Source organism: Acomys minous (assembly GCF_964271855.1).
Source record: "Acomys minous genome assembly, chromosome: 4".
Taxonomy (NCBI): domain Eukaryota; kingdom Metazoa; phylum Chordata; class Mammalia; order Rodentia; family Muridae; genus Acomys; species Acomys minous.
The window spans coordinates 13,849,729-13,877,391 of NC_140486.1; the positions used below are offsets into that span (position 1 = coordinate 13,849,729).

At 45.1% G+C, this 27,663-nt stretch overlaps 2 protein-coding genes across 3 annotated transcripts in view; one reads left to right on the forward strand and one right to left on the reverse strand.

Annotated features, from left to right (window-relative positions):
* Positions 1–180: 180 nt before the first annotated feature.
* On the reverse strand, positions 181–27,128 carry ACAA2 (acetyl-CoA acyltransferase 2). Its single transcript, XM_084781045.1, has 10 exons — positions 26,981–27,128; positions 18,922–19,088; positions 12,513–12,641; positions 11,634–11,750; positions 9,851–9,998; positions 8,970–9,145; positions 8,203–8,332; positions 5,675–5,745; positions 3,488–3,642; positions 181–538 (listed from the first exon to the last, which is right to left on the reverse strand). Exons 1-10 carry the CDS (start codon positions 26,994–26,996, stop codon positions 454–456), a joined length of 1,194 nt encoding a protein of 397 aa, XP_084637171.1. The 5' UTR covers positions 26,997–27,128; the 3' UTR covers positions 181–453.
* LOC311597020 (uncharacterized protein) overlaps positions 21,876–27,663 on the forward strand; it is a 34,784-nt gene continuing 28,996 nt past the window's right edge. The window contains exon 1 of one of the 2 annotated variants that reach the window (XM_084781046.1): positions 21,876–23,026. In XM_084781046.1, coding sequence (XP_084637172.1) covers positions 22,853–23,026 — 174 coding nt within the window. In that variant the 5' untranslated portion in view covers positions 21,876–22,852. Of the gene's footprint in view, positions 23,027–27,229; positions 27,543–27,663 lie in introns of those variants that run through there. The other variant, XR_014779060.1, reaches the window with a different exon arrangement.

A 27,663-nucleotide genomic window follows, 5' to 3' on the forward strand; every position in this document is an offset into this window, starting at 1 on the left:
CAGACACATACGCATAAAAATAATATATTTTTAAAGCTGCGCAAGGTGAGAGAGTTGTGAAGATGGGTGGCCATGCTATTTGCTCCACACCGAGAATGTCCTCAATGCCACTGAGCTGCACACTGAAAAATGGGTAAATGAGGACATTTTTATGTGATTAAAAACAAAAACAAGATTAGCTGAAGTTAAGGCAGCATTTATTCAGTTATTACATCATGTAAGGCATATAATGACGGCTACTGACAAGGGCACCATTTCTTTTAAGGCCTTTGATGGTTAGTGGTTTTTATTCTAACACATCATGTGAGGCACATATGAAGTGGACAGAACCTAATGCATTTTCCTCATCAAGGCTTTGTCAAATGCGGTCACTGTCTCAGCAGTGCTGCCCCGAAGACCACCTGTGTCCTGTGTCCTGGCCAGAAAAGGGTGGGCAGTGTGCCTGTGGTCTCTTCAGGCTGTGTTCTGAATGATCAGGGCGATGCCTTGGCCGCCTCCAATGCAAGCTGATCCCACTGCGTATTTTCCTCCTCTGCGTCTGAGAACAAATACAAAGCTTGTTACTGGGGCTCAGCAGGAGGAGGAGTTTTTCACCAAGCCTAATGACTTAAGCTCAATCCCTAGAACCCACAAAGTGGAAGAAGAGAACCATTTCTCTGCAAGTTGTCTTCTGACCTCCACACACATGCTGCTGCATAAGCACACATGCATACATACATACATACATACATACATACATACATACATACATATACATACCCTCCTACATGTACACACCGACTCACACATACAATAATGTGAAAAAAATCCATCACTGTAACAAAACCAACTATTAAGAGTTAGACTAATTAAACAGTAGTAATATGCATTCTTAGCCAGGTCATCTTCCAAGTCCCTTCCCCAATACTTAATTTTGGTTTATAGTGACAATAGATGGAAGAATTAAGAGAGCAGAATATTCTTACTAAAAAATGAACAGCAAAAAGTAACACACGAGATGGACACAGTCCAAGAAGGAGGAGCTGGGGTGCTGGGGACAGAGGAAGGGCTTAGGCAAGCGGAGGAAAAGCAGTAAATGCAGGGGGGTCATTTACATCAATGGGGGGGAAGAGACGCTGTGCCGTGACTTGAGTGATTTCAGATTCCCCTGTCACTTTAGTGTAAATACAACTAATGTAGTTTGTCTACTGAAGGAGCAGGTAGAATAGAGATCATGTCCCATTCATAAAAATTTGCCCATCTGTTTTCACCCCAAAGTCTTGACCTATGTATGACCTTGAGAAATCACCCAAGGGTCAGTTTCATGTCCAATGATCACTAGGTGACCAGAGCTCCCAGCTCTGCCTAACACAGTCTATTTTCAACTCTCCTAAAAGACCTAACTCTCCCAAATACACAAAGCCAAGAGCTTTCCTACCCAAACTGGAGAGAATCTTGGTGTCTTTAAAAGCCCAGGGCGACAGGGTTAAAGAAAAACAGCCTTTATGGAGAGAAAGGGTTAATGCTGAACTAAAGGCACTGCCAGGAGCAGCCTGGGGTTGTGAGATTACCACCATTAGCTTTCCTAGTCGTAGCACAAAGTCATCCACATCCAAGTGCCCAGTCCTTGAATTGTGGTAAGTTTGGTCATTTGAAAGGAAATTGTGACCAAGCTGCTAAAAGCCTCAGAGCTCAAAATGTCTGGTGCGGTAATTGTGAGGTGTACAGGATACTTTCCAAGCCAGGTCTCAAAAATGTCTGGCGCATTAACTCTGAGAAATATGGTAATTCCCCTGCAATAAGGGTTGCCATTGGACTAATGAATGCAGAAAAGACTTATACAAAGTAGTGGCTTTGGGGCCCTAGCTCAAGGCTCAGCAGCAAAAAAGTAGGAGCTGAGCCTGTTCTGACAAGAACAGCCAAGAGTCATCAGGTTATAGAAAAAAGCCTTGACCAGTGGATCTGAAAAGCATTTAGTTCATTTATAATTTCTCATTGAACACAGTGCAATTATTGGCATAAAATAGAAAGGGGGAAATGTAATAAGAATTTTGGTGTCTTAAAAAAACAGTTATAGCTGGGCAGTGGTGGCACATGCCTTTACTTCCAGTGCTCAGGAGGCAGAGACAGGTGGGTCTCTGTGAGTCTAGGGCCAGCCTGGTCTACTGAATGAGTTCCAGGACAGCCAAGACTAAAATAGAGAAACCTTGTCTTGAAAAACCAAAAAAAGAAGAACAAACAAAAACCTCCCAAAACAACCCACCCCAGTTATATTCTGTAAACATGGGTTTGTTTTAATCTCAGGTGTGGGCTTTGGGGCTGATTCAGATTGTCCACAGCAGATGACTATTTGCCTTGTCAGGGCTCTGAGAGGGTCGTGATTCTGCCAGGTGCAGATAGTTTAATTCTGGGGACTCTAGAGAGGGTCAAAAGAAAAGAGACAAGCTGGGTGTGGTGGCGCACGCCTGTAATCCCAGCACTCGGGAGGCTGAGGCAGGTGGATCTCTGTGAGTTCGAGGCCAGCCTGGTCTACAAAGCGAGTCCAGGACAGCTAAGGCTACACAGGGAAACCCCGTCTCGAAAAAAAAAACAAAACAACCCCCCAAAAAAAGAAAAGAAAGGAGACAAGAAGAAGTTGGGGATCCCTGATGAGGTGAAGACTGGACTTGCCCCAAGGAACTCAACGCCCCAAATCAGCAGGACGTTGTCTAAAAAGAACTCAACGCCCCCTTCCTCCTCTAACTTTCTCTCCTACCTAGTGTGGGGAAGTTGGAAGGGACTGGGGTTGAGAAGGGTGTTAGAGGTATAAGAACCAGATAAAGTAACAAAAACAAATACACCAACAAACACATAACAAAATAAACATTTAGCTTTCAGAGACTGGCAGTTTGCTCAGGTTTCTTAAACAATGGCATTGGTTTGTGCCTTCTCTCTATTTTGATGTATTAAATCAGTTTATCTTACTACTGCTGGAGACGCTAAAACGCAGAGCCACAGAAGTCAGGGCCTCACTGTTGGTCACCAGCACCAGGGTGGCTCCCTCAGTGAACACTCACTGGGTGCAAACAACAAACCTACAAAATGGCCAACTTATGTGCAATGCTCAAAGCAGACTGTCTCCCACATCACTTGCTTCCGGTCACAACCAGTGCATGGATATAAAGAAGGAAAAACATGGGATTGTGCTGAAAGGCTAAACTTGCGTATTTTTATTATAAAAAACGCCACATTTGGGGTCTGGAGAGATGGCTCAGTGGTTAAGACCACAAGCTGCTCTTCCAGAGGACCTGAGTTCAAGTCCCAGCACCCACATGGCAGCTCACAAGTACCTGTAGCTCCAGTCTCATGAGATCCAATTTTCTCTTCTGAGTTCTGTAGGCACCAAGCACATGCATGGTGCATATGATACATGCAGGCAAAACACTCATATGCATAAAGTAAAAAAAAAATGAACTATATACTTTTTAAGAAGTGGCACATCTGAAATACAGTAATTTCTAGCAAGTACCTTAACTCGTGGACCAGGTGTGCTGTGATTCTGGATCCAGATCCTCCCAATGGGTGACCCAGGGCAATGGCGCCTCCACTCACATTGGTTTTACTAGGGTCAAGATCCAAGCCCTTCTGAACAGCCAAGAACTGGGGAGCAAAAGCTTCATTCACCTTAGAACAGAGTTCAAACCCATAGAATCGTTAGTTTTTAATAAGATAAAGTTGTGTCGACGGCTATTTTCTACCTCTTCTTCTTATTTAAGTCTCAGGAATAGTGCACCGGGCTCTGCGCATCTCGGGATGAGCACAAGCTGCATGTGTAAAGTCAGAAATTTGCTGATTAAAAATGATAATTAAAGCCGGCTATGGTGGCCCAGACCTTTAATCCCAGCACTGAGGGAGGCAGAGGCAGGTGGATCTCTGTGAGTTCAAGGCCAGCCTGGTCTACAGAGTGAGTCCAGGCCAGCCAAGGTTACACAGAGAAACCTTGTCTCAAAAAACCACCCCCCCACACCCCCACCCCCGCCACCGCAAGACAAAACAAAACAAAAAAGATAATCAAGCAGCCCCTTTCAAAGCTCAGAGCTAAAGCTGCAGAGTTTGGGAGGAATATTTACAAAAACCTGGTTTCTGGGGTGACTGCTTATTGCAGAGAAAACAACATATGTGCCTAGTCCTCTGTCAATTTAAGAAGAGATTCCATTCATTATATTGCTTCTTAATGCCAAACAGCACAGGTTTAATTACCTACAGTTCTCAAATATTCGCCAAATATGGGACATCTATCGTCTATCATTAAAAAAAGAATTTTTGGCTGGGTGTGGTGGTGCACGCCTTTAATCCCAGCACTCAGAGGTGGAGGCAGGCGGATTGCTGAGTTCGAGGCCAGCCTGGTCTACACAGCGAGTCCAGGACAGCCAAGGCTAACACAGTGAGACCCTGTCTCAAAAAACCAAAAAAATAAAAAATAAAAAAAGAATTTTCTTCATTGTCTCTTGGCGATTAGTATTGATTTGGTGTTTTGTTTATTTGTTTAAGGTAGACTAGGCTGGCCTGGAACTCACAGATCCACCTGCCTCCCCAGTGCTAAGATTAGGCTGGGTCCCTTCTTTTAATTATGCTGAATGCTAAGGTCTTTGTTCTACTATGACTATTTTTAAAAGCTGCTCTTTGGGGAGGGCTGTAGCTCAGTGTGGAACACGTGTTTAGCAAGCATTAATTCCTAGAGTGATACACATGTGTGCATGGGCACACACATGCATGCAGACAATCACTCTACCAGTAAATTTAAATTTACAGTGTCAGAATTATGGTAAGCCTAACCTAAATCAAGCCACAGCTATGGTACAGAAGCCAAATGTAAATCTGAGGAGCCCTGAACTTGGGGGGAAGGGTGAGTAATTTCTAAGTTTGGCACTGTGTATCGCTTTTCTACTAGCTAAGTTATTTTGTCTACATTTTTACACTTTAATCTTTACAACAGGGTGAAGGTTACTTATTTCCTACCCCTCTGTGGCGTGGCACCCAGTGCCACAGGCATATTAAAGTCTAAACTACAACAGCACCCTACGAAGGTCTAAGAAGTTTCCAGGGCAGAGTGCTTGAATCACTCAGAAGGAAGTGAGGTGGGGCTGGGGAGCCGGCTCAGTCAACTCTGTGCAAGCTTAAGAACCTTAACCAGCTCTTCTCCACCTCTCCTGTAAGAAAGCTGCGGGGCGGGGGGTAGGGGGGGACAGCACGCAGCACAGTTGTATAATCCCAGCCCTGGGGAGGTGGAGATAGGAGGCTCCCTAAGGCCTGCTGACCAGTTTACCCAAATTAGTGAGACCTTGTCTCAAAAACACAAGGTAGAAAGATGGAGGAAAATCCCCAACATCAGCCTATGTGCTCCCATGCGCACACAAACACTTGCACACACATGTACACATGTACACACAGGCACATTTGTGCACACTTGTACACATATGCACACTTGTACTCACACGCGTGCGCACTCGCGCGCACACGCAGATCACAAAAAGTAAAACAATTTAATATGGTGGAGGAGCACACCAACACACAGCATGCATAGTCAGTACCTTTGTGGGTGCAGAATGTGGAAAAGCTCACAGTGCTAAACGAGGAGAGCTCCAAGATCCCAAGCTAAGCCATTTACACTGTCAAAGTAGGTGGTTTGTTCATATTGTGCAAAGAAAACACTTACATCTACCAAATCCATGTCCTTAAGACTCAGTCCAGCTTTCTTCAGGGCGCCATTGATAGCAGGGACTGGACCTGCGTGAGAAGAAGGCATCAGATGCAGACATGTGTCCTCCTGTTGTCTGTGTACCGGACTTCTTTAAGGAAGGCCGGTGAGGCACACGTGCAATCCCAGCCCTCAGGAGACTGATGCAGACGGACCATGGTCTCAGCCTGTTCATACGATTAGTGCTTACCTCACAGAACAAGACTCCCTCTGTACTACACAAGGAAGAAAGCCTAACAGGAAAGCGGACAAAGGTGAAAAGCTGCCCACAGTCAACTGTGGCTGAGAGCCCCACAGAAGGCAGTCGATATGGCTTTAGGACTTTGAGCAGCCAGAGGGGCCATGTGCAGGATTTATAGTCAGTATAGATGATGCTTGATCTCAAACGGCCAGACACAACAAGTGTTCTAAGGTGGAAACTGTATCCACTCACTTGGAACCTTCAGCCCATTTAGATAAAAGGCAGAGAGCACAGATGGCATAAACCCAGCAGACAAGAAGCTGGGGGCACTTGGGGAAAAGTCTGAGGGACGATCCATTTCCAACTCCGATAGCAGGTGGGGCAATGCGGCCCCCAGTGCAAGGAATGCAAACCGGCCTAACCAGGCCTCTGAAAGGCACTGGCTCCTTGTCTGCTGATCATGAGTGACAGTTTGAGATTTCTGTAAGTTCTAGCAAGTCAGTCCTTTTTCCAAAAGGTAAGATGTCTGCCCAGCGACGGTCTCCTCTATTTATTCTTGGAGCACTAAGTGTGTAAATGACTAGTTGAAAAATCCTGCTTTGAGGTCAAGTGGCCGTTTCCTTATCAAGTGTGATGGACCAGTTGGCTACCGCTGTTCGGTTTGTGTTGCAGTTCCCAATAGCGATTGATCTGCTGGAACCTAATTCCATATTTTCTGTGTGCCCAAGACAGGAAAATGGGATGGGCAGATCATGGTTTATACTGATTGGCACTTGACAGCATCAGGAATCACCTAGGAAACAGCCTGTGAGGTTAGCTAGGCCCATAGGAGATGATCCAGCTTAGGTTAGCTGAGGTGGGGGGACCCATCGTAACTGTGGGTCTTAGAATAAAACAGAGAAAGTGAGCCAAGCACTCACATTCATCTTTCTGTTTCCTGACTGCAGACATCATGTGACCAGCTGCCTAAAATTCCTGCTGCCGTGAAGGACTTGAACAGAGACCCCAAAATAAAGCCTTTTTCCTCTGAGTACCCTTTAAGAATACCTTTAAGTCAGGAGTTCTGCCATAGCGAGGAGACAAGTAACTGCTAATACAGATGTTGGTTGGGGCTGCTGCTTTGATAAGCCCGACCATTTGCTTCTCGGGCCTTTGGAACTGTTTTTTGGTTTTGCTTTGTTTTTGAGACTATGAGAGTGGCTGCATGTTAGGAGACTGAGGAACTGAGGAAGCACTGTTCTTACAGGCTGGCTGGCCCAGCCATCCGTGCTGGCAGCTCATCGCCTGGAAGCAGCTCAAGTTACCCTGCTTAGTCCAACTCTACAGGATAGACAAGCTTGTAGGTGGCACAGGCGACACGGGCACCTGACCCTGAGAGATGCTTGGCATGGACAGTTCCATGGTGGCATTCACTCAAGCGGCCAGGCCTGGGATGTGAAGGAAAGAAAACATTGTTCTTTCCTCACCAGCTGGTGGTAATCCGACAAGCCCTAATTAATGAGGTTAAACTGGAAAACAACAACAAACAAACAAACAAACAAACAAAAACCTATAAGAGAGCTATGGATTGAAACCAGAATCTGGTAGCTCCTCAAAGTACCCAGGCACTCAGAAACCAAAACCACCCACCTCAGATCACAGACCTACTAAACAAAATCCCCAGAGGTGGCACTTGAGTTCTGAGGGAACAATTTTGGTGGGAACCAGGGTTGTGGGTATGGTAAGATGAATGCCACTTCAACCCACAGATGTTTCATTTCTAGGTTACCTTCTGTTTCCAAGGAAAATGCTTTCTCTGTGTGTGTGTGTGCTGATCATATGTAGTTTTTAAGTCCATGATGAAAAAATAACACCAAATAAACAAAGAGCAAAAACTAACCAACCAACCAAACCCAAAAGCATTCCTGATGTTTAGCAGGGTCAAAAGATTCTGCCATTGCTGACATCAACTTGAGGTATACAGTGAAAAAAAAGGGTGCGCAACTAGCCAGGCCTGTTTTCTAGAAATCCTTCCTAGAAGCCTTGGCTTCCAGCACAGCCAGGAGTTGCTGCAATCCCCAGGCCTGCCCCCACACACAGAGTGAAAAGTTTAAAATCTTCCATTCCCTGGAGTTCTCAGTGCTGCCCACAGAGGGTCTGCATGGTCTCGTTTTTTTCTGTTGTATGTAGCACAGTTCTTCATAAAGATGGTTTAAGCGACTGACTGCACCAGGGATCTTGATTTGGTTACTTTCCCAAGACTCTGAATGCCCAAACCGACCTCCCCTCCAGTAACACAACAGAACAGTTTTCAGGACAGACTCACCAATGCCCATGATGCTGGGATCACATCCGGACACAAAGTAGCTCACAACTCTGGCGAGGGGTGTGAAGTTGTGCTTTTTGACAGCGTCTTCGCTGGCTATGATAACAGCCCCAGCTCCATCCGACACACCCTTAAAACAAAATCAGGAGATTAGCCCCAGCTGTGATAACAACCTCAGAAACGTCAGACAACCCCCCCCCCCAAAAAAAAACCAAAAGCAGGAGACTAACCAATAGAAGGAGGTGGTTAACTGAGGTTGGAGCTAATGATGCAGTGGACCACACAGTAGAATTAGGGTGGGGACTGTGCAGAAGAAGCACTGACAACGTGTGGGACGCCATCGGAAACAATGTGGGACCCTGGGGGACTTCAGGGATCACAAGCATGGAGTAATATTTCTCCAAGGGATGACAGGAAAGAATGAAAAAAAAAAAAAGAGTGTGGGAGGCCTGACATTGGCTATGTTCAGATGTAAAAAGAAATCTGATGAGTTATGTGAGGAAGGAAAAGTATGATGTATGAAAACCAACATCATCAACCAGGAGGATTTCCTTTCAACTTTCTGAAAACATGAAGTCAGATTATCAAGGTCCCTAGCTACAAGATTTTGTGTTCGTCTGTGGAAACTCAGATTAACAAACTATGAACACTACCAGCGTAAGTTAAGCAGCTAACAGCTAGGATGTTTCTAGACACATCTGGAAGACGCTTCACAATCATTTGGCAATAACATACTGGGGAGAGAACAAGCACTTGCTGTGACACACCGATGCGTTCCCTGCAGTGACGGTCCCTTCTTTCTTGAACACCGGAGGGAGCTTCTGCAGTTGCTCCAGGGTCGTTTGGGGCCGAGCGTGCTCATCCACCTGCATCGTCTGCTTCCCTTTCTTGGTCTTCACCTCGATGGGCGCCATTTCCTCATTAAAGAAGCCAGCATCATTAGCTGAAATAGCAGAAGACTCTCATCAGAGTGGAACTCCAAAGCGAGATCAGGAAAACCTCATCTGTCAACTTCTGTTCAGAGGCTTCTTCAGTTCTTTTCTATTTAGCAAACTGCTTTCCCTTTCAGGCTTCAACATGCTGCCTGCCTGGGAGTCTACAGCTTTTTTAAATTACCATGCAGGGTGTGTGTGGGGCAGGGGCATGGTGTTTGTGAAGGTCAGCGAACAGCCTCAGCTGCTGGACCACTCCTCCACATTGCTACTACTACTTGGTGTACATCTGGCCTTCTGGGGAGTCTCCTCTCTCTGCCTCTCCTGTCTCTGTGGGTTCTTGGGATTTGAACTCAGGTCCTCATGCTTCCACAGCATACATTTCCCCCACTGAGCCATACCCTGAGCTCCTACTTTGAATTTATTATTATTTTTTATTGTTAATGTTTTCTTATGAGAAGCTAGACTGACAGCCAGAGCTACACGCAGTTGTGAGCTGCTATGTGGGCGCTGCGAACTGGACACGTGTTCTCTACAAGAGCAGCCAGCGCTCCTAACTACTGACCCATCCGCCATCCCTCAGTACTGCTGCTAGAAGTAGCACCAGCTTATTTCAGAAGAGAAATTCCACGTGACATTTTCATTAACACAATTACTGTGCGATCACTCTAGCCTGTGTGGTGAGACCTCCCCCGTGCTTTTCTCTCTATACTAACCAGCTTTCCACCTCTGCTGGGACTGCAAGGCGTATTTGTCACAGTCTTCTCTTTTTATGTTGTATTTTGCAGCAAGGTTCTCTGCGGTCATCCCCATGGGGAGCTTAACGTGTTGATCCGTTAATCCCGCCCACAGAGTATCTTCCAGCTATTAAAAACATTCAAAGAGTGACGTGTTAAAGCATCATCTTTGGAAGGAACAGGTCAGATTTTCTATAGATTGAGGTAACCGTTGCATTTATTATTTCTATTCATATTTGACTCTGGGACACTAAGAAAACCCAGTATTTTTAAAATGTCTAACATCTCACAAGTACAATATATAGTTTACGCCACTCTAAATGCAGAACTGTGAATGAGAGGTGAGCCAGAAGTTCACACTTGCAAGCGAGTCCTTTGGTGAGAAACTCAGCATGGGGCACTTACACAGGGTTCTTCTGCAGCCCCTTGAAATCAGCAGTCATGTGATCTGGAGGAAGGCGTGTATGTGTGTGTGTGTGTGTGTGTGTGCGCGCGCGCGTGCGTGTGTGTGTGTGTGTGTGTGTGTGTGTGTGTGTCCCATCCCACACCTCCGGGGCAGGGACAGCTGGCTCTACATGTTATTACTAGATTGAGAAGAGCCAGGAAAAGAGTGGCAGAGTAACAGGAAGGATTGGCAGGCTTCCGAGCCTCTGAGAGGGCTTCCCTGCCCATAACCCTGTGTCCCTGTCTCAGCAGAGAGTTTTTAAGTGTACTCAGTGTCCGAAGTACTTTGTGTCTTGTTCCTGAGCTTCCAAAAGGCTAGATGCGAAAGTGGGTGAAGAGTGAAAGTCACTTATCACTACTGCAAAGTGCTAAGCTATATTTTATATATTTACATTATTTTTTAATGTGTGTGTAGTATGTGTGTGGTGTATGCATGTGAGTGTAAGGGTGTGTGTGCACAGACAGATGCCAGAAGAGGACTCCAGTGGCTTCCTCTACTTTATGCCTTTAAGACAGGGTCTCTCACTAAAGTGGAGGCTCCCTGTTTTAGCTAGGCTGGTTTGCCAGAGTAGTCCTGGGATCTGCCTGTCTCCATCCCCCAGTACCAGGGTTAAGGACACATGCAGCCACACCCAGCTCTTTATGTGGGGGCTGGGGATTTGATCTCAGGTCCTAAGGCTTGCACCACAGGCATTCCTACTCACTGAGCCACCTCAGTAGCCCTGGAAAATGCTAAGAGATACAGAAGGCCACCAGCCCTTTCCCATGGGCAGGGCGATGAGCTATTATTCTTCATCACAGCTGTTGTTCTAGTCTGGGTCAACGGATGGATGCAGACATGGCCATTTTTATGATGGAAAAAAAAAAACCTGTTCAATGGACAGTGCCTGGAAGTGGAACTCCCACAAGCCATGGCAAAGGCCCAGTCACTCAGGCTACTCACAAAATCTATTTCTTTTCCTCCTCCACTTTCCCTGTGGTTTCACAGGAAATGTAGTCTTGTGTGGACTCAAACACTGAAACTAATGAGTTTTGAAATAGCCTGGACATTTTAAACCACACAAATCTTGGCGGTATCCCATGAACAAAACTGGGTTCAAAATTAGTTTTTTAAAAAAATAGCCAGTCATGGTGGTGCATGCTTTTAATCCCAGCACTCTGGAGGCAGAGGCAGGAGCATTGCTGTGAGTTCAAGGCCAGCCAAGCTACACAGAGAGACCTTGTCTCAAAAACAAAACAAAACAAAATGAAGTTATGTTATTAAAATTATTTATATAACCAGCAAAAGAGGTCATTTAAGAAAGTTAATGGTCCAAACCTTAAGATCTAATCCAAGTTTGGTTCCAAAGCGCACATTCCTGACGCAGTAGGGGGACTGGCTCATGCTCTCTGTCCCCCCACACAAGACGACCTCCGCATCTTTCGTACAGATTTCCTGTTGAAAAACAGACAGTAAAAGTCTATATATTGTTTCCAGAGTAGGAGTTGGGAAATACAAAGACTTTATGAATTCATGGTGATTTTAACAAATATTGTGTCTTAATTTGCAGTAACCTAAAAAGAAATGTTTGAAAAGCTGATGTTAAAGACTCTATTCTCCAGATAGTAGGGGGTAAAATAATTCAGTTGTGTGCGCCTAAAAATAGCCTGTTAGTTTTTAGAGCTGGGGACCATTCTGTAGATCACCCTGGCCTGGGAGGTGTGGCAAGCCTTCACCACAGCCTCCTAAACTCTGAGATTATAGGTGCAAGCCACCCTTTAATCTAAATCCAATAATTCTTATTTCAGTATTAATCTGTAAAACCCATAGAGATACTAATCTCTGGCTTAAATATACAACACGTAATAAAAGGGCATATTGATTTAAAAGTTACAAAAATTGGGAGGAAAGTCCTATTAATGGAACTGGTGAAGTAGGGGATTCATAAAGGGGCCCGTTTCACTCTTCCAGCTCTTTGGTTGTTTCCATCTCTCAGAAAAGATGCACACAGTGAACTTCTAAGAGGCTGGCCCTGTGTTTACAGTTAATGCTGGGAGAGTAGGGACCACTGTGAAAATAGCTCAGCCATTACACTAGGTCTGTGTCTATTCCCTGGAGGGGGTGGGAAGTCAAAAGCTGCAGCGCCCTTTTGATGGGGTGCAGTTCTTCAAGTAGCCATCAGCCTGCTCAGAGAAGTAAGAAAGAGGGTGCTCATACCTGACACCCACTCACAATGGACTGGAAACCAGAGCCACAGAGCCTGTTGATGGTGAGGGCTCCAATGTCTGTGGGGACTCCTACTCGCAAACCCACATGCCTTGCCAGGTACGCTGCGTCCGAGGAACTCTGGACAAGAGGAAGAATTCACTTCATCAGAAAGGCAGTCACAACAACCAAAAAAGACAGGGAAATGCTGGCAATCTAGCAAAATAAGAAACTATATGGCTCTGGGGAGAAAGGATATATGTACAAGCAACTATATACATGATCTTAACAAATTTTAACAAATACTATAATTTAGTCAATTAAATTCAGTCAATTAAAATTGATGAAATTATAATTATAATACATACTGTACTTTAGTATTTTAATACATTTTGAAAAAATTTAATAAATACCATAATTTAGCCAATAGTTGAATATACCATTGCTTTATTGTGGCAAAATATAATAAAGCAAATTTCATGATCTCGTTCATTCTCTTTTTTTTTTTTTAAAGATTTATTTATTATTTATACAATATTCTGCCTGCATGTGTGCCAGCAGGCCAGAGGAGGGCACCAGCTCACATTATTGATGGTTGTGAGCCACCATGTGGTTGCTGGGAATCGAACTCAGGACCTTTGGAAGAACACCCAGCGCTCTTAACCACTGAGCCATCTCTCCAGCCCAGATCTCATTCATTCTTAAGCATACAGTTCAAGGCCATCAGAAACATTTGTAATGTAATATTCTGCAATCACTGTTTTTTGTTTGTTTGTTTTTAAAGACAACTAGATTTTAAACATACTAAGTTGTCCTTCTACTTTGGAAACTTACATATTAAGTCCTCCAGTGTAAGACAAAAAATTGTAACCGTTTACAACAATTAGAGCTATTTATAAATAAGAGAGGCTATCTCAAGATACAGTAAGTAAGTATTCAGACTGTGCTTTCCAACCTTGGCTCTGGGCTAAGATGATCCCAGAAGCTTTGTTAGCATCGGTTGGTGTATGCAAGCTCCTGACCGGCTAGCGGCAGGCCCTCACCAGGAGCGGTTATTTTTCAATGAGTCTAAAAAATTCTACTGTGAAACAAGTTGGGAAATGTAATTTAGGGCAGAGATAAATGGACAGACAGCTGGGACACCTGCGGCAACTTGTTCTAAGGCAGCATCTGAAGCAATGGTCCAGGACTGCCTTAGATTGTGGTTTTACACTGACATCGCTAGTCCACAGACCATATACTCAGAAAGGATAAAATGAAAAAAAAAAAAAAAAGATAAAATGAAATTTAAAAGAACAAGAGACTGGGAAGGTAGCTTAGTAAAATGCAACACACACACACACACAGGCAATATTGTAACCAGTGAGGTTTATAGGATACATGATTATTGCTAATTAAAAATAATACCTTTTATTACAGGAAAAGATCAAATAAATTCAATAAACCATGAATTTTTAGGGTGTTCATGACACTACTCTTTTGTTTCCAAATTAACTTCAACAATTTTGGCACACTTGTGGTTTAGTGGCTTAGAATGTTGAGTGGTGGGCGAAGGAAAACAGAAGAGCATCAGCCAGTAAGCTGACTACTTCATCGCTGGGGGAAATAATATTATTTTATAAATCAATGCCATCAAAAAGATTTTAGTCAATGGCTGTTCTTCTCCCCAGGTCTGTTTGTAATTATTTATTTTAAAATATTTTACTGTGTGTCTTGACCAATTTGCCAGTAAAGAAGTGTTTCATTTGAATATGTATATTGTGTGGTGTACGTGCTCATGTGTACATGTATTTTTCTGTGTGTGTAGGGGCACGTGTGTGTGTGCATATGTGTACTTATGTAGGGGCCAGACGTTGACTAACGGTATCTTTTGCAATCAATGTCTACCTTACCTACTGAGGTAGCATTATTTCCTGAGTCCAGAACTCACAGGTTTGCCTCATTGACGAGCCAGTTTGCTCGGGGATCCCCTTTCCGTTTCCCAGGCTCTGAGCAGGCTACCACACTCACCTAGCATTTCCACAGGTGCTGAGGATCCAAACTCTGGTAGGCACTTTACCCACTGAGCCATCTCCCCAGATCCTAAAATAGGATTTTTTTTTTTTTGAAGAAAAATACATGCAGTAATTTGAGGCAATGAATAGAAAGAGTATTGGGCTGGAGTGTGGACTCTGTGGTAGATCTGGAGCTCCTATTAGTCTAGTGTTAATTGCTTGTCTTCCCCCCCACTGCCCCTCTGCCCCGCCCCCCTTCCGAGATCTTTACCATTCAATGAGCAAATGCTCACACATGCCAAGTGATGCTGTGTAACCTTGCCTCCCAAATTATTCCTGACTGGCCAATAAAATTTTCTATACCTGGACTGGGCAGAAGAGAGGTAGGAGGAGCTGAGGTTTGAGGGCTTGGAAGGCAAAAGGATCATAGGAGAGAGAGGGGGGGGGGAGAGAGAGAGAGAGAGAGAGAGAGAGAGAGAGAGAGAGAGAGAGAGAGAGAGAGAGAGAGAGAGAGAAGCATTTATGAGGCTTTTGGATGGCATGTGTGGCTGGGAGATAACAAGGTAGCTTAAAGGGCTAAGATCTGCCCAGCCCCAGGATTTAAGACATAATAAAAATCTAACAGGTGGTCCCCAGGCAGCACATGCTTTTTGTAGGTGTTCTTCATGTGGGCAGTCATCTGCAGATGGGTTTTGTTTGTCTTTTGTAGAGTCAGGAGCAGAGTAATTTTGATTTTTTAAATAGGCTAACTCTGAGTCTGACTGAATGAAGACTCACTCTGTACGTCTTCACAAATGTGTAAATATTTTCCTACATCTGTGTGTTCTAGTGTGGCTCTCCTGCATGATGCACCTATGTTAGCTGCTATTTTCCTGAGAATCGCTTTCCTTTTTGTTTTAACTTCTCCGTGTGCCCTTACAGAAGGACTCTGAATTCAATTTTAACCACAAGGCACTTAGGGCTATAGGAAAGCTTAGTGTAAGAGTTGTCACACAGAACTAGAGATTTGAAATCTGGCACTCTGAGCATGGCTGTGGCCAGTCAAACTGAGCAATAAAAGAGGATAATAAAGCAATAGGAGATAGTTGGGCCTGGTGATACAAGCCTGTAATCCTAGTTGCTCGCCTACCCAGTAAGTGTAAGGCCAGTTTCGGTAACTTGGCAAGATCTTGTCTCAATATAAAAAGTGGGAAAAGGTCTGAGGTGCAGCTTAGTAGCGGAGTACTTGCCTAGCACACAGGAGTCCTGAGTTTCTGCCCTAGTACAAGGGGGAAAAGTACTGATTTTAGGAACAGAAGCTCAAGGGCAATGAAACTGATACTATTTATCACCGATACTATTTATTGATGAAGCTGATGCTATTTATTACTGATACTCTTTATCAATGAAACTGATACTATTTATTGTGACGCCTAGGAATACTTGAAAGATCCCATCAATACCTGGAGACAACACTGTTTTTATTATATATATTTAAATATTTATTTATTGTGTATACAGTATTCTGCCTGCAAGCCATTATAGATGGTTGTGAGCTACCTTGTGGTTGCTGGGAATCGAACTCATGACCTTTGGAAGAGCAGTCAGTGCTCTTAACCTCTGTGCCATCTCTCCAGCCCAACACAGGGTTTTTAAAAGAATAAATCTTCTTGAAATAAATTCTAAAAAAAAAACCCCAAAACCAAATGTAGTCTATTTCAACCTTATTTATTCTAATGTCTTCTTTGGTCAGCAGCAAAATCTCCTTCTGGCCCACCACCAAAAAAGAAAGGAAAAGGATCTAATATTAAGAATTAATTATTGTCTTAGTTAAGGTTTTATTGCCCCAAAGAGATACTGTGACCATAGCAACCCTTTTTTTTTCTTTTTTCATTTTTTCAAGACAGGGTTTCTCTGTGTAGCCTTGGCTGTCCTGGACTTGTTTTGTAGACCAGGCTGGCCTCGAACTCACAGCGATCTGCCTGCCTCTGCCTCCAGGCATGTGCCACCTGGCTCACAGGAACTCTTATAAAGGAAACCATTTAACTGGGGCTAGCTTCCTGTTCAAAGACGGAAGCACGGCGGCACGCAGACAGACCTGGTGCTGGAGAGGGAGCTGAGAGTTCTAATCTGGCTCTGCAGGCAGTAGGAAGAGAGTGCCATAGTGGGCATGTCTTGAGCATCTGAGACCTCAAAGCCCAACCCCAGTGACACACTTCCTCTGACAAAGCCACCTCCTCCAACAAGGCCACACCTCCTAACAGTACCTCTCCCTATTGGCCAAGCATTCAAACCCCCACAATTAATGAAATAGTTTATTCTCAGTAGGCAAAATTGAAAATATAAAATGTCATTGCTTTTTCTGTACTGGAAGATACACAATGACAGATGAAGAGAATAGAGTTTAAGTCCAAGGCCTCATGGCTTTCTGTGCCCACCACTGTTCCCTTGGATTTGGCAAAGCTCACAGCACTGCCATCTGATATGATTTGTACATAAAATGCCTCTGTAGAGCTTGGATGCCAAAATCTATTTTGGGGAGAATGGAAATTTTAGTAGATGGGGGTCTCACTACAGGAAGCAGATTACTTTTCCACTTCCTGTTCCTCTTTTACTTTCCGGCCACCAAGAGGTAATCAGTTTCCTCTACCATTTCCTTTAGCCACAGTCTTGAAAGCAGGAAGCAATGGAGTCAAGTTAGTTTGGGCTGCAGCCTTTGACACTAGGATCCCAAAGAAACCCTTCCACAGCTGGGCATAATGATGCATGTTTTTCATCTCAGCAGAGCAGGCAGAGCTCTGGGAGTCTGAGGACAGCCTGTTCTCCACAGTGAGTTCCAGGACAGCCAGGGCTATGTTAGAGGGAGCCTGTCCAACCCACCCACTCCACCTTGCCCACCTTCTGCCTTTAAGCTGTTTTGCTCATATGGCTAGAGCATCTTAGAAATATACAGAATAATTAGTCCCACAAGTGTGCACACACACACACACACACACTTTTGTCTTAAATTATAATTTCTTTGGTTCACTTTGGATGCCTTACCTGTAACATCTAAACTACATTTACTATGGTGGTTTGAATGAAAATCTCTATAGTGTGGGCTTGTTGAAGTAGGTGTGGCCTTCTTGGAGGAAGCATGTCACTGGGTGTGGGCTTTGAAATTTTAAGTGCTCGAGCCAGGTCCAGCATCACTCTTTCTTCTGCTAATCAGGATGCAGAACTCTCAGCTCCCTCTCCAGCACCATGTCTGCCTGCCCACTACCGTGCTTCCCGCCATGATGATAATGGACTAAACCTCTGAACTGTAAGCCAGCCCCAGTTACGTGTTTTCCTTCATCAGAGATGCTATGGTCACGGTGTCTCTCCACATGCTGTCTCTAAGACACTAAGCAACCAGGAAATGGTTGTATACTTCGAAGGAACATCCGGCTTCCAAACATCTTCATACGGACAATCTATTCTGTAGACCACACATGCGAAGGTACAGGGTAAGGGTTTTTGCTCATTTCCCACAAGAGGTCCTGACCAAGCTCCTAGAAGGTGTAAGAGATTACGGGAGGTGTATTACCTTGCTTGGGCCTGCTTCCTCCTGCTGTAATTTGGATTTAGAATGGCCCCCAAGGAATGTTTGTGAAAGGCCTGATCCCTGGCTGATGGTACTTTAGGCAGTAGGGCCCAGTGAGAGAAAATTAGTCACTGCGGGCACGCCCTTGGCAGATTAGAGCTCTGGCCTTCTATCTCTTTTTGCTTCATGGGTCCTAAGGTGAAAGGGGCCTTCTCCAGAGTGTTACTCCTCTCAAGATGTGTTTTGTGGCCTGGCTGAAAACAAGAGGCAGTGTCTACAGACAGAAACCTTTGCCACCAGGAACCGGAACAGACTTTTTCTTCTCCAAAGTTGACATCGCAGGCATTTTTGCTTCAGAGATGGGAAGGTGACTGGCAAACCCCCTTAAGCAACACATAGAGAAAGCTAACTTATTTCTCCCAGGTCTAGTAAGCACTGAAGTGGGGCTGGGAAGACGCCAGCGAGCTTAAGTGGACTTGCTGCTCTGCTCTTGCAAAGGGCCTGGGTTTGGTTTCTAGCCACACTGGGTGGCTCACAACTGTTCCTAACTCCAGTTCCCAGGGCTCTGATGCCCTCTCCTGACCTCCACAGCCACAAGAGACACATTCGGTGCACATACATTCATACAAGGAGAACAGATACACATAAAAAAAAAAGATAAAAAGAAGCATTCCAAGGCCTTGAAATGCATTCTAAGTTGTCCAGGACCTATGCTGCTTTGAGCTATGCCTGCTGTTATTCTTAGTGTCAGAAGGTGACCAAGGTTACCAATGTCAAACCCTGATAACTAGTATAGCCCTCATCATGATGGTCCAGTAAGGGAACTGTTTTTAGAAATTATCAAGGAAAGTAATGAATGTGAATACCCACACACCCCACTAACCTGCATGACATTGCCCACGATGACACTGTCAATGGTTTCGGGTGGGACTTTGCCAGCAGCCAGGGCAGCCTTGGCGGCAAACTCAGTTAAGTCAGTGGCAGTGAAGTCCTTGAGAAGACCCCCGTAAGCTCCAAAGGGTGTTCGCTTCGCAGCGACGATAAACACACCTAATGAGTCGAGGGAAGATTTGCAAGCGTCACAGGTTAGTCAGTGTCCCTAACATGTTTTAAGTTATCTTTTCCCTGAAATTGCATGGGAAAGGACAAGTTACAATTAGGTAACTGAAGATCTTTGTCATTCAACAATGCAGAGAACCAGTCACGCTCACAGAAAAACTATCCTACAGGATTGGACCAAGAACTACATTGTAAACCTAGTCCCTTTAGACAACATTGTTAGTGATTATTTTTATAAAACTGTGTGCTTCTATTAACTTGTTTCTTAACCTGGCTATCACACAAATAATTGAGACTCTTTTATATTTGTTCACAAGGCTTTACACCACAATCTCGAGCAGTTTGAGTCTGCTCTTAGTCCTCTATGCTATCCTGACTCCATCTTTGCCAAAATCCCCAAGTTACTTGATTTTTAGTTTATTCTTTACTCTAGCTGAATTTTCATCTCCCCTGCACCTCTACCTGTGGCTGAATCCCCTACTTCCTCTTCTAGTTCCTCCTCCCCTGGCTGGCAGGAAGTCCAGCCCACTTTTCTCCCCTACTCAGTGATTAGCAGTAAGCTGCTTTACTGACATATCAAGGGGACAATTGGGGAGAAGAATTTATACAACATTGAGACAGGAAAGTCTCAGAACAAATCTTGCAATCAGATATGTGGATACAGAAATCAGCGCCTGAATTACACAATAACCTCGTGCCTATACAATATCCTTACTATGTTTATAATGCTCCAAACATTTGAAAACTGAAATGCCTTTTCTGTGTGCTAAACCAAAGCCTATTGGAACTAGAGGGCACCCTAGAAGGTCCCTGTTGTCTGAGGTTAACGACCCACTTCATAAGAAATCCTTTTGGCCGGGTGGTGGTGGTGCACATCCTTAATCCCAGCTCCCTGGAAGCAGAGGCAGGTAGATCTCTGTGAGTTTGAGGCCAGCCTGGGATACAACATGAGTTCCAGGACAGCCAAGGCTACAGAAAAGCCCTGTCTTAAAAAACCAAAATTAACACCACAACAACAAAAAGGAAGGAAGGAAGGAAGGAGTCCTTCTGGAACACTCCAGTGAAAAAGCTAGGGAACTTTCAATAAGAAGGGTACTCCACCATGTAAAGCAGTGTGCCCACAGACACATATAAAAATGTCTGACTGTTCTCCATGCTAATCTGATGGCTCCAGTTCTGTCCAAATGCAATCTAAGAGAGACAGATATATGCTTTTTAGACTACACAGTGCATTGAATGACTTACACATGCCGCTGCTTCTGGAGTCACAGGATGACTCAAATGACAAGTTCCCCAAATCCTTAAACTGTAATTTCTGCTACTGTTATTTTTTACTGTGTAATAAAATGGGCAGATTGGTTACCGTTCACCTGCGATTGGCTAATAAATGTCCCAATTTTATGATTCTTTCTCTGGATAAATAGCAAACATCCTTGCAGGGGTCAAGGTTAAATATCAATGGTTTTGTGCTTGCCTAGCATGTGTGATGCTCTTTTTTCATACTCTGCATTTCATCTAGGTATAAAGAATGTAGGATAATTATATATTTATTAATATAAGAATATAAGTTTGCAGGTTGCTATCAGCTAAATTGTTGTTTTTTTTTGAGACAGGATTTCTCTGTGTTATCTTGGCTGTCCTGGATTCTAGACCAGGCTGGCCCTGAACTCACAGGGATCCACTTGCCTCTGCTTTCCCAAATGCTGGGATTAAAGGCGTGTACCACAATGCCCGGCTTTAAATTGGTGTTCTTATGCACATAAATTAAATAATTATTTCTTTCCACTGTCACACAAAAAAAGCCTTATGATTGTACAACTCCAACACTACGGTGAGGGGAAAGCACTAGGGTTGTGCAGTGTGAAACCTGGATAGCAGTTGAAACTGTTTCTTGTACTAACACATGTAGCCCAGCAAGGATGCTTTCTGTTCACCTGGGAGAATAATCATACGGCCTGGAGAGTTTCTTAGATTAGACAACAGTAGCTGAGCTCTGTGTGTAAATGGTAACCAAATCTGTCCATTTTATTGCACAGTAAAAGATAACAGCAAATTACAGATCAGGGTTTGGAACCTTGTCATAAGATACCTACCACATGTAAGAAATTTGATTACTTCCTGGACAACATCTGATCTTCCCAGGAACTCTGAGAAGGACGTGTAGAGGCAACACACAGGGGTGGGTGCTGTATAAGACAAAGCAGAGCTACAAAGGGCCTGTAACTCCAGGCCTGGAAAAGGCAGACACAGGAGGAACTGAGCTTGAGACTAACTTGGACTACAGTGTGTGTGTGTGAGAGAGAGGGGGGGGGGAAGAGAGACAGAGAGAGAATCATCACCAGCAATGAAGGACAGAAGGAGGGAAGAAGAAAATGTAGTTCATAGCAACCATAGCCACTGGAGAGAGAGAGGGGAAGGAAGCACCCCAGAGAAAAGGAGCACCCCAGAAAGAAACCCAAGGGGGGGGGCTGGAGAGATGGCTCAGAGGTTAAAGAGCACTGTCTGTTCTTCCAAAGAAACTGAGTTCAATTCCCAGCAACCACATGGTGGCTCACAACCATCTATAATGAGGTCTGGTGCCCTCTTCTGGGCTGCAGGCACACATGTAGGCAGAATACAGTATAAATAATAAATACATCCTTTAGAAAGAAACCCAAGTTGTACCAACACACTCTACCTAGAGAGTTCAGCCCTAGTCATACACAAATAGGTGAGTTACATGCATATGAACCGAGGCTAGAACACTGCTCGTGGGAGTGTGTCTCCTTCTTATGGGGAAAGACAGTTTGCCTTCTGAGTTCAGCCAAAGCATCAGCTTGCATGGAAACACTAGAGTCAACCTCTCCATAGTCAATATTCTTTACAGGAGAAAGTAGACTCCAGCCTCCACACCATTTCATCTGCTGCCTCCGAAAGACAAGTAAAAATCAGGGCCAGTGAGATGCTTTACCGGGAAAAGATGCTTGCCGACAAAGCTGACTACCTGAGTTCAATTCCTGGGACCCATATGTGTCCATGGGTACAACAGTGGCCCACGTGTTTTAGGGGGTGACTAATGGCTTCCTGACTGCATTTAAGGCCTACTATTTGTGACAAAATGCATGTGTGATACTACACATCCTATGCGTGCCTGGCCAAGAGCCCATGGTGGGGAGCTTACAGGCCCGAGGGGTGAATCTGCTATTTGCTTAATGGACACAGTATCAAAGCTGCCCTCTAAATTCCTATCTCTATGTCTGTAAGTTAGTGCATCTCTCAGACCTTGTCAGAGAGCTTTCCCTGTGCAGCAGATGGTGGTTAATGCAGAAACTCCAAAGTGGCTCAAGTGCCGAGAAACTGTGTTAGTGGAGTACTTGACCACAAACCACTGTCTAAGCCAGCCCTTCCTCAAGGCTCGGGGACCACTGTGGAACGGGAGGCTGAAAAGGCTTTAAGAGCCAGGGGTTCTGGGGGACCAGAAGTGAAACAGTGTCTTCTGGATATGAAAGGGCCACTGACGGTAATGGAAGTTTTGGTTTCTTTGTAAACTCAGATATGTTACGTAACTATGCTTTTGTTTTAATCCCAAGTGCAGGACTTTAGTTTGGGCTTTAGTTTGTCCACAGCTGATAACTGTTTTGTGCGGGGCGTGGTCTTTGCCAGCTGGTAACAGCTTGCCCGCTGCAGCACGGAGAGGGGCGTGGTCTAGGACTCTGGGGAAGAAAAGTGGGTAAACAGGAGAGCACAGAGAGGCAAAGGTGGTCTGCAGTGGTGGCATGGGGCCTGTAGCAGTTTGGAGAGACCAGAGACCCATACCACGGATGGAGGATGCGGACAAACATTTCAGCACAGCGGCTTGGAGGAGACTGCTTGCTGCGTTTGCTATTGACGGAGACTGGTATTGCCTCAAAAGAATCCAACTGACCCTAAACAGCCGGAGAAGTGAAGAGGTATGTGCCCCCTCTCCCCACTAACCTTCTTTCTCATACCCAGGGTTAAGGGGTTGGTGGAAGGTAGAGGCGTCAATACCCCATATGAAATAGAGTTTAAAAAACAAGTGTCAACAGCAGACTTCGTGAACTCACAGCAGCTGAGACAGCCTTTCACAAGAACAAGCCAGGCAGCATTCTGGCCTGAGGAAGGGAGGGGCTCAGGAGCTCCTGCCCAGAGGAGCTGTTGACAGCTGAAGACTTCTGAGTGAGGGAGAGTCAGCTTTCTTTCCTTTTTCTTTCTTTTGGTTTTTCCAGACAGGGTTTCTCTGTGTAGCTGAGGCTATCTTGAACTCATTTTATAGATCAGGCTGGCCTCGAACTCACAGAGATCCGCCTGCCTCTGCCTCCCTGGGATTACAGACATGTGCCACCGTACCTAGCTTAGAGTCAGTTTTCAAGGGTGTATGTAATATGTATATGTTATTTTTCTTGTATTATGATAAAATACCATGACTGGGGCAACTTGTGGAAGAGTTTATTTTGGTTTAAGGCTCTATAAGGATAAGAGCCCGTGTGGTGGAGAGGAGAATATTTATTGGCAGCACAAATTGGATGCAGTAATTACTTAAAAAGTAAAGAGAAAATGAAGAGGATATGAAATTGGGATAGAGTGGAGAAGGGTGTGAGTCTGGGAGGAGCTTGAGGGAAGAGTGGAGGTGAAAATTATCCAAATACAATCGTAAGAAATTCTTACAGAATTAATAAAAATATATTTAAAAAAGTGAGCAAAAGATCTGAACAAACAGTCCATCAGAGAAAACACACAGATGGAAAACGTGCATAAGTGGAAGTTTAGTGTAAGTTAAAACAATGAGTTACAACCACATGAGTCCCACGGCTAAAACCCAAATATTGACAACACCAAATACCAGTGGGGCTGTGTAGCAACAGCAAGTCATGTGCTGCTGGTGGAAGACAAGATGAAACACTCTGGAAATCCGTTTAGCAATTTCATACAAAAACGTATCTTAACCACCTGCTCCAGCAATTGTAAGCCTTTGTATTTCCCTGAGTGATTTGAAAGCCTACACAAAACTTTGTCAGTATGTGCAATGGAATTTTATTTGGCAATAAAAGAAATCCTTTGTATGTACTACTAAGGGAAAAGAAGTCAGTCTGGAAACACTACATACTGAATGATCTTATAACATAATAGCGGGAAAAGGCAGAGCTACAGAGATAGTAAGAAGATGAGCCTTTGGCAAAGGGCTCAGAGACAAGGGTGAACAGGTGGGACACAGGATTTCTAGATCAAAAAAATTCCCCTGGCACTCTGCTGGTGATATATGTTACTTATACATTTGTCAAAACTCAAAGCACTGAATTGAAGAAAATGTGTACCCTGATGTAAATTATGGACTTTGGTAAATAATCAATCATCACAAACGTGAAGGGGGCTCAGGTCTTTAAAGCTAGCACTTGGGAAGCAAAGGCAAGTGAATCTAAACTCTGTCTCGAAAAGAACCAAACCAGCCAACTTAAACAAAAAAACCAAAGTTAATTCTCACCCCCTAAATGTACCACAAAAATGTACTAAAAAACAAAACAAAACAAAACAAAAAACCCAAAACCAAAAAAAAAAAAAACCCCACTTAAAACATGATTACTGAATCCAATCTGTGCTGCCAATAAACACACTTGTGGGCATAGGGGCCATGTGCTGAAGTGTGGCCAAGCTCCCAAAAGCTGCACTGCGATGATCTGAGAGAAATGTCTTTCATAGGTTCTCACCTTTGAACAGTTGGGGCCAGGGAGACTGTGGGAGGGGTAGCCTTGCTGGAGGAAGCCTGCCACTGAAAAGCAGGCTTTGAAGAGCCTACAGCCGTGGTTCTCCACTTTCCCACGCTGTGATCCTTTCCTAATGTTAACAACCACTGCCATGAGGCCATGCCCTCCCTGTACATTCTGGTCACTCTTGTAAATCCCGAATTGTTCCCCAAAAAGTTTATTATGATAAAAAGTGAGTGGGAGAAAAACATGAGCAGAACCTTCAGGGCCCGTAGCAATTATGGTCCCACAAAAATGACGAGAACAATTTGGAAGAGAGCAATTTGAAGAAATACTAAAGGCAAGTTCTCTAAATTTGGTAAGATTCAAATTTATAGGCTCGTGTATAGTGAAGCCCAAACAATAGACATTACACATGCCTCCCTGCCCCGACACCCTGGCACGTCACTGTGGAACTTCTGAAATCCCAAAAGAAGGATTTTTAAAAAAAAGTTGTTTTGTGTGTGTGTATGTGTGTGTACGGCCTGCACACGTGGGAGCAGTGCCCTTGGAATCCAGAAGAGGAGTGGGATGAGCTGGAGTTCCAGGCAGCTGTGAGCCACCTGAGGCTCTCTACAGGAGCGGCACATGCAAGAGCAATACATGCTCGTAACTGCCGAGGAAGTTTTAAACATCCAGAAAAAAATTAATAAAATGGCACCTTAGGTATGAGGAAGACAGAGTGATGGCAGATGACCCTGCAGAAACAGCGAGGCTGATTTCACATTTCTTCACGAGTCCCTTTGATTTGCCACAATGCAAAAAGAGCGAGCGTGAAGTATTAATAGTGAAGTAAGTGGCATCAGCCTAAAAGCATTGTGGGAAAGTAAAAACAAACCACCCACAGACTTCCCTTTCACCTATATAAACCGCTCCTTATCTGATGCTCCCAGACTAGAAAGATCAGTCTAACTTGTATTAGTTCAATTGTTTTGAAAATACCATGGGATGTGCACATACAAAGAAGGGACCTCGAGCCAGGTGTGGTGGGGACGCCTTTACTATGTAAGTAGTCACTTGGTGGGGGTAACTATCAACAGCAAGCAGGGAAGATGAAGGAGACCCGCTAGTCATCCAGATCTGCTTGCAGAGTAAGCTGGCCGCTCTACTGGCCTGCCTTCCTAACTAGTGCCTGCCTGCCATCTCCCCTTATAGATACCGAAAGCCATCTAAAACGAATCCTCAATGTTCCAAGTGTGTTCTTCCCCAGTTTCCCCCCAAGTGGTATTAGCCACGGACCAGACTTTCCACAAGGCCTAATTCTTGTCATTTGACATTTCTTTTACATTTACCCACCACAGTCTGTCAACACCTCCATCCAAAGTCAAAGTTTCAGACCTGTGGGCCGCTATCTTAAAGGCAGTGCCAGAGCTAAGAGGAAATCAAGACTGACCAGACTGTGCCCACACCGTTTGAAATAAGTGTATTTTCTTCCCCTGGGGTTATAACTCCTGCACGGCGTCCAAAATGGTTCCTAGATCACATGAAATCTCCTGTCTCAGGACTTTGATTTGTGTTCTTTCAATCTCATGGTCAACAGAGACTTTTGTCTTTAAGTTAAAATTACATTTCTGGTGGTGAGTTACTATGAAAGAGGAGTGTGAAAAAATTTAAAGTAATAACCCTGCAGTTATCCACCCAAGGCCTGTATTTGCTTGCTGTTGCTTATACTAGAGGAACGGAAGAGAAAAGGGAGAACAGCAGTTTCAAACAGAATACTACCAACTGTTTTGAGAGGATCCGGGCACCCCAGTGAAAATTCCCTGGAGCTTCTTGGGGAATGTTAACTTCCCTGCACACACACATGCGAGGCTGAGACCAGGCCTCTGGCTTCGGTGTGCACCTGCCCTGCCCCAGACCACCTCGAGGTTCTGGCACCGCCTCAGCTTCCTGCAAAGTTGAGTAACAATTCACTACCACTCTAGTGACCTCCAAGTTCAGGAGCATAACCAGCCAGCCCTGGTCTCCAGTCTGTGCACTGGAAATTGCTGTAGTCCCTGCCTTCCCCAGCGGTTCCTACTTTATGCAATCAATGCCCACCCGGACCCCGGGAGAAGAAGGACCTGCACCAGACACCTCTGCCTGCCCGCAGAGCCCAGAAACCGAAGCTCGACCCCGGGGGGTCATCAAGGGAGCTAGGCTCACCTCGTAGCAGCGACATGGCGAAGCTCAGTTTTTCCGCTGGGCTCTCAGCGACACTCGGCCACCCGTTCTAGCCCAGCCTTAAGAGTGTGGGCGGCGCCCCACGAGGCCGCGCCCCTACCCTTTCCCCTACTTCCCCAGCTGCCGCCCCCACGCCCCCAGGGTCAAGGTTACCCCACAGCACACCACGTGTGTCCGGCGCCCCTCCCGTGAGAATTCCGGGGACGACCTCGACCACGTAGCCCCATTTGTCCTAAAAGCCCCGCCCGCACTGCAGAACAGAGGGCGGGGCCGGCGAGCAGGGGGCGGGGCGGGCTGCAGCCCAGTGATATTGGCTGCCCCTGCGCCTGCGCAGTCCTTTGGCGGAGGCCTCGGCTAGGTCTAAGGGGTACGATCCAAGTGGGGCGTCTGGAGAAGGGGGGCGGGGTTGGGGGCTCGGTAGAGCAGGGCTCGCCTGGGTCCCTAACGCAGCCCCAAATGAGCCTGAGGTATTTTCCTTATATGATCAGGCTTCGTAACCGGAGCCGCTGGTCTGGAGCCTGAGATGATTATGAAAACGTGGCAGGTGATGGTGGCCAGGGGACCTGGCCGGGGGAGCTTAGGGGTGAGGGACCGAGGGGGAGGCGAGGCTTGGGGGGAGGGGACAGGTTTAGCATGCCCACGCCGCTGGCTGTGAGCCCTGCCTA

Excerpts from the sequence above, each read along its gene's own strand:
- ACAA2 (XM_084781045.1), bottom strand. Across the intron at positions 9,146-9,850 it reads CCAGCAGAGGTGGAAAGCTG|CTAATGATGCTGGCTTCTTT; the intron begins GTTAGTATAGAG and ends CTGCTATTTCAG. Across the intron at positions 3,643-5,674 it reads AGGACATGGATTTGGTAGAT|GTGAATGAAGCTTTTGCTCC; the intron begins GTAAGTGTTTTC and ends CTCTGTTCTAAG.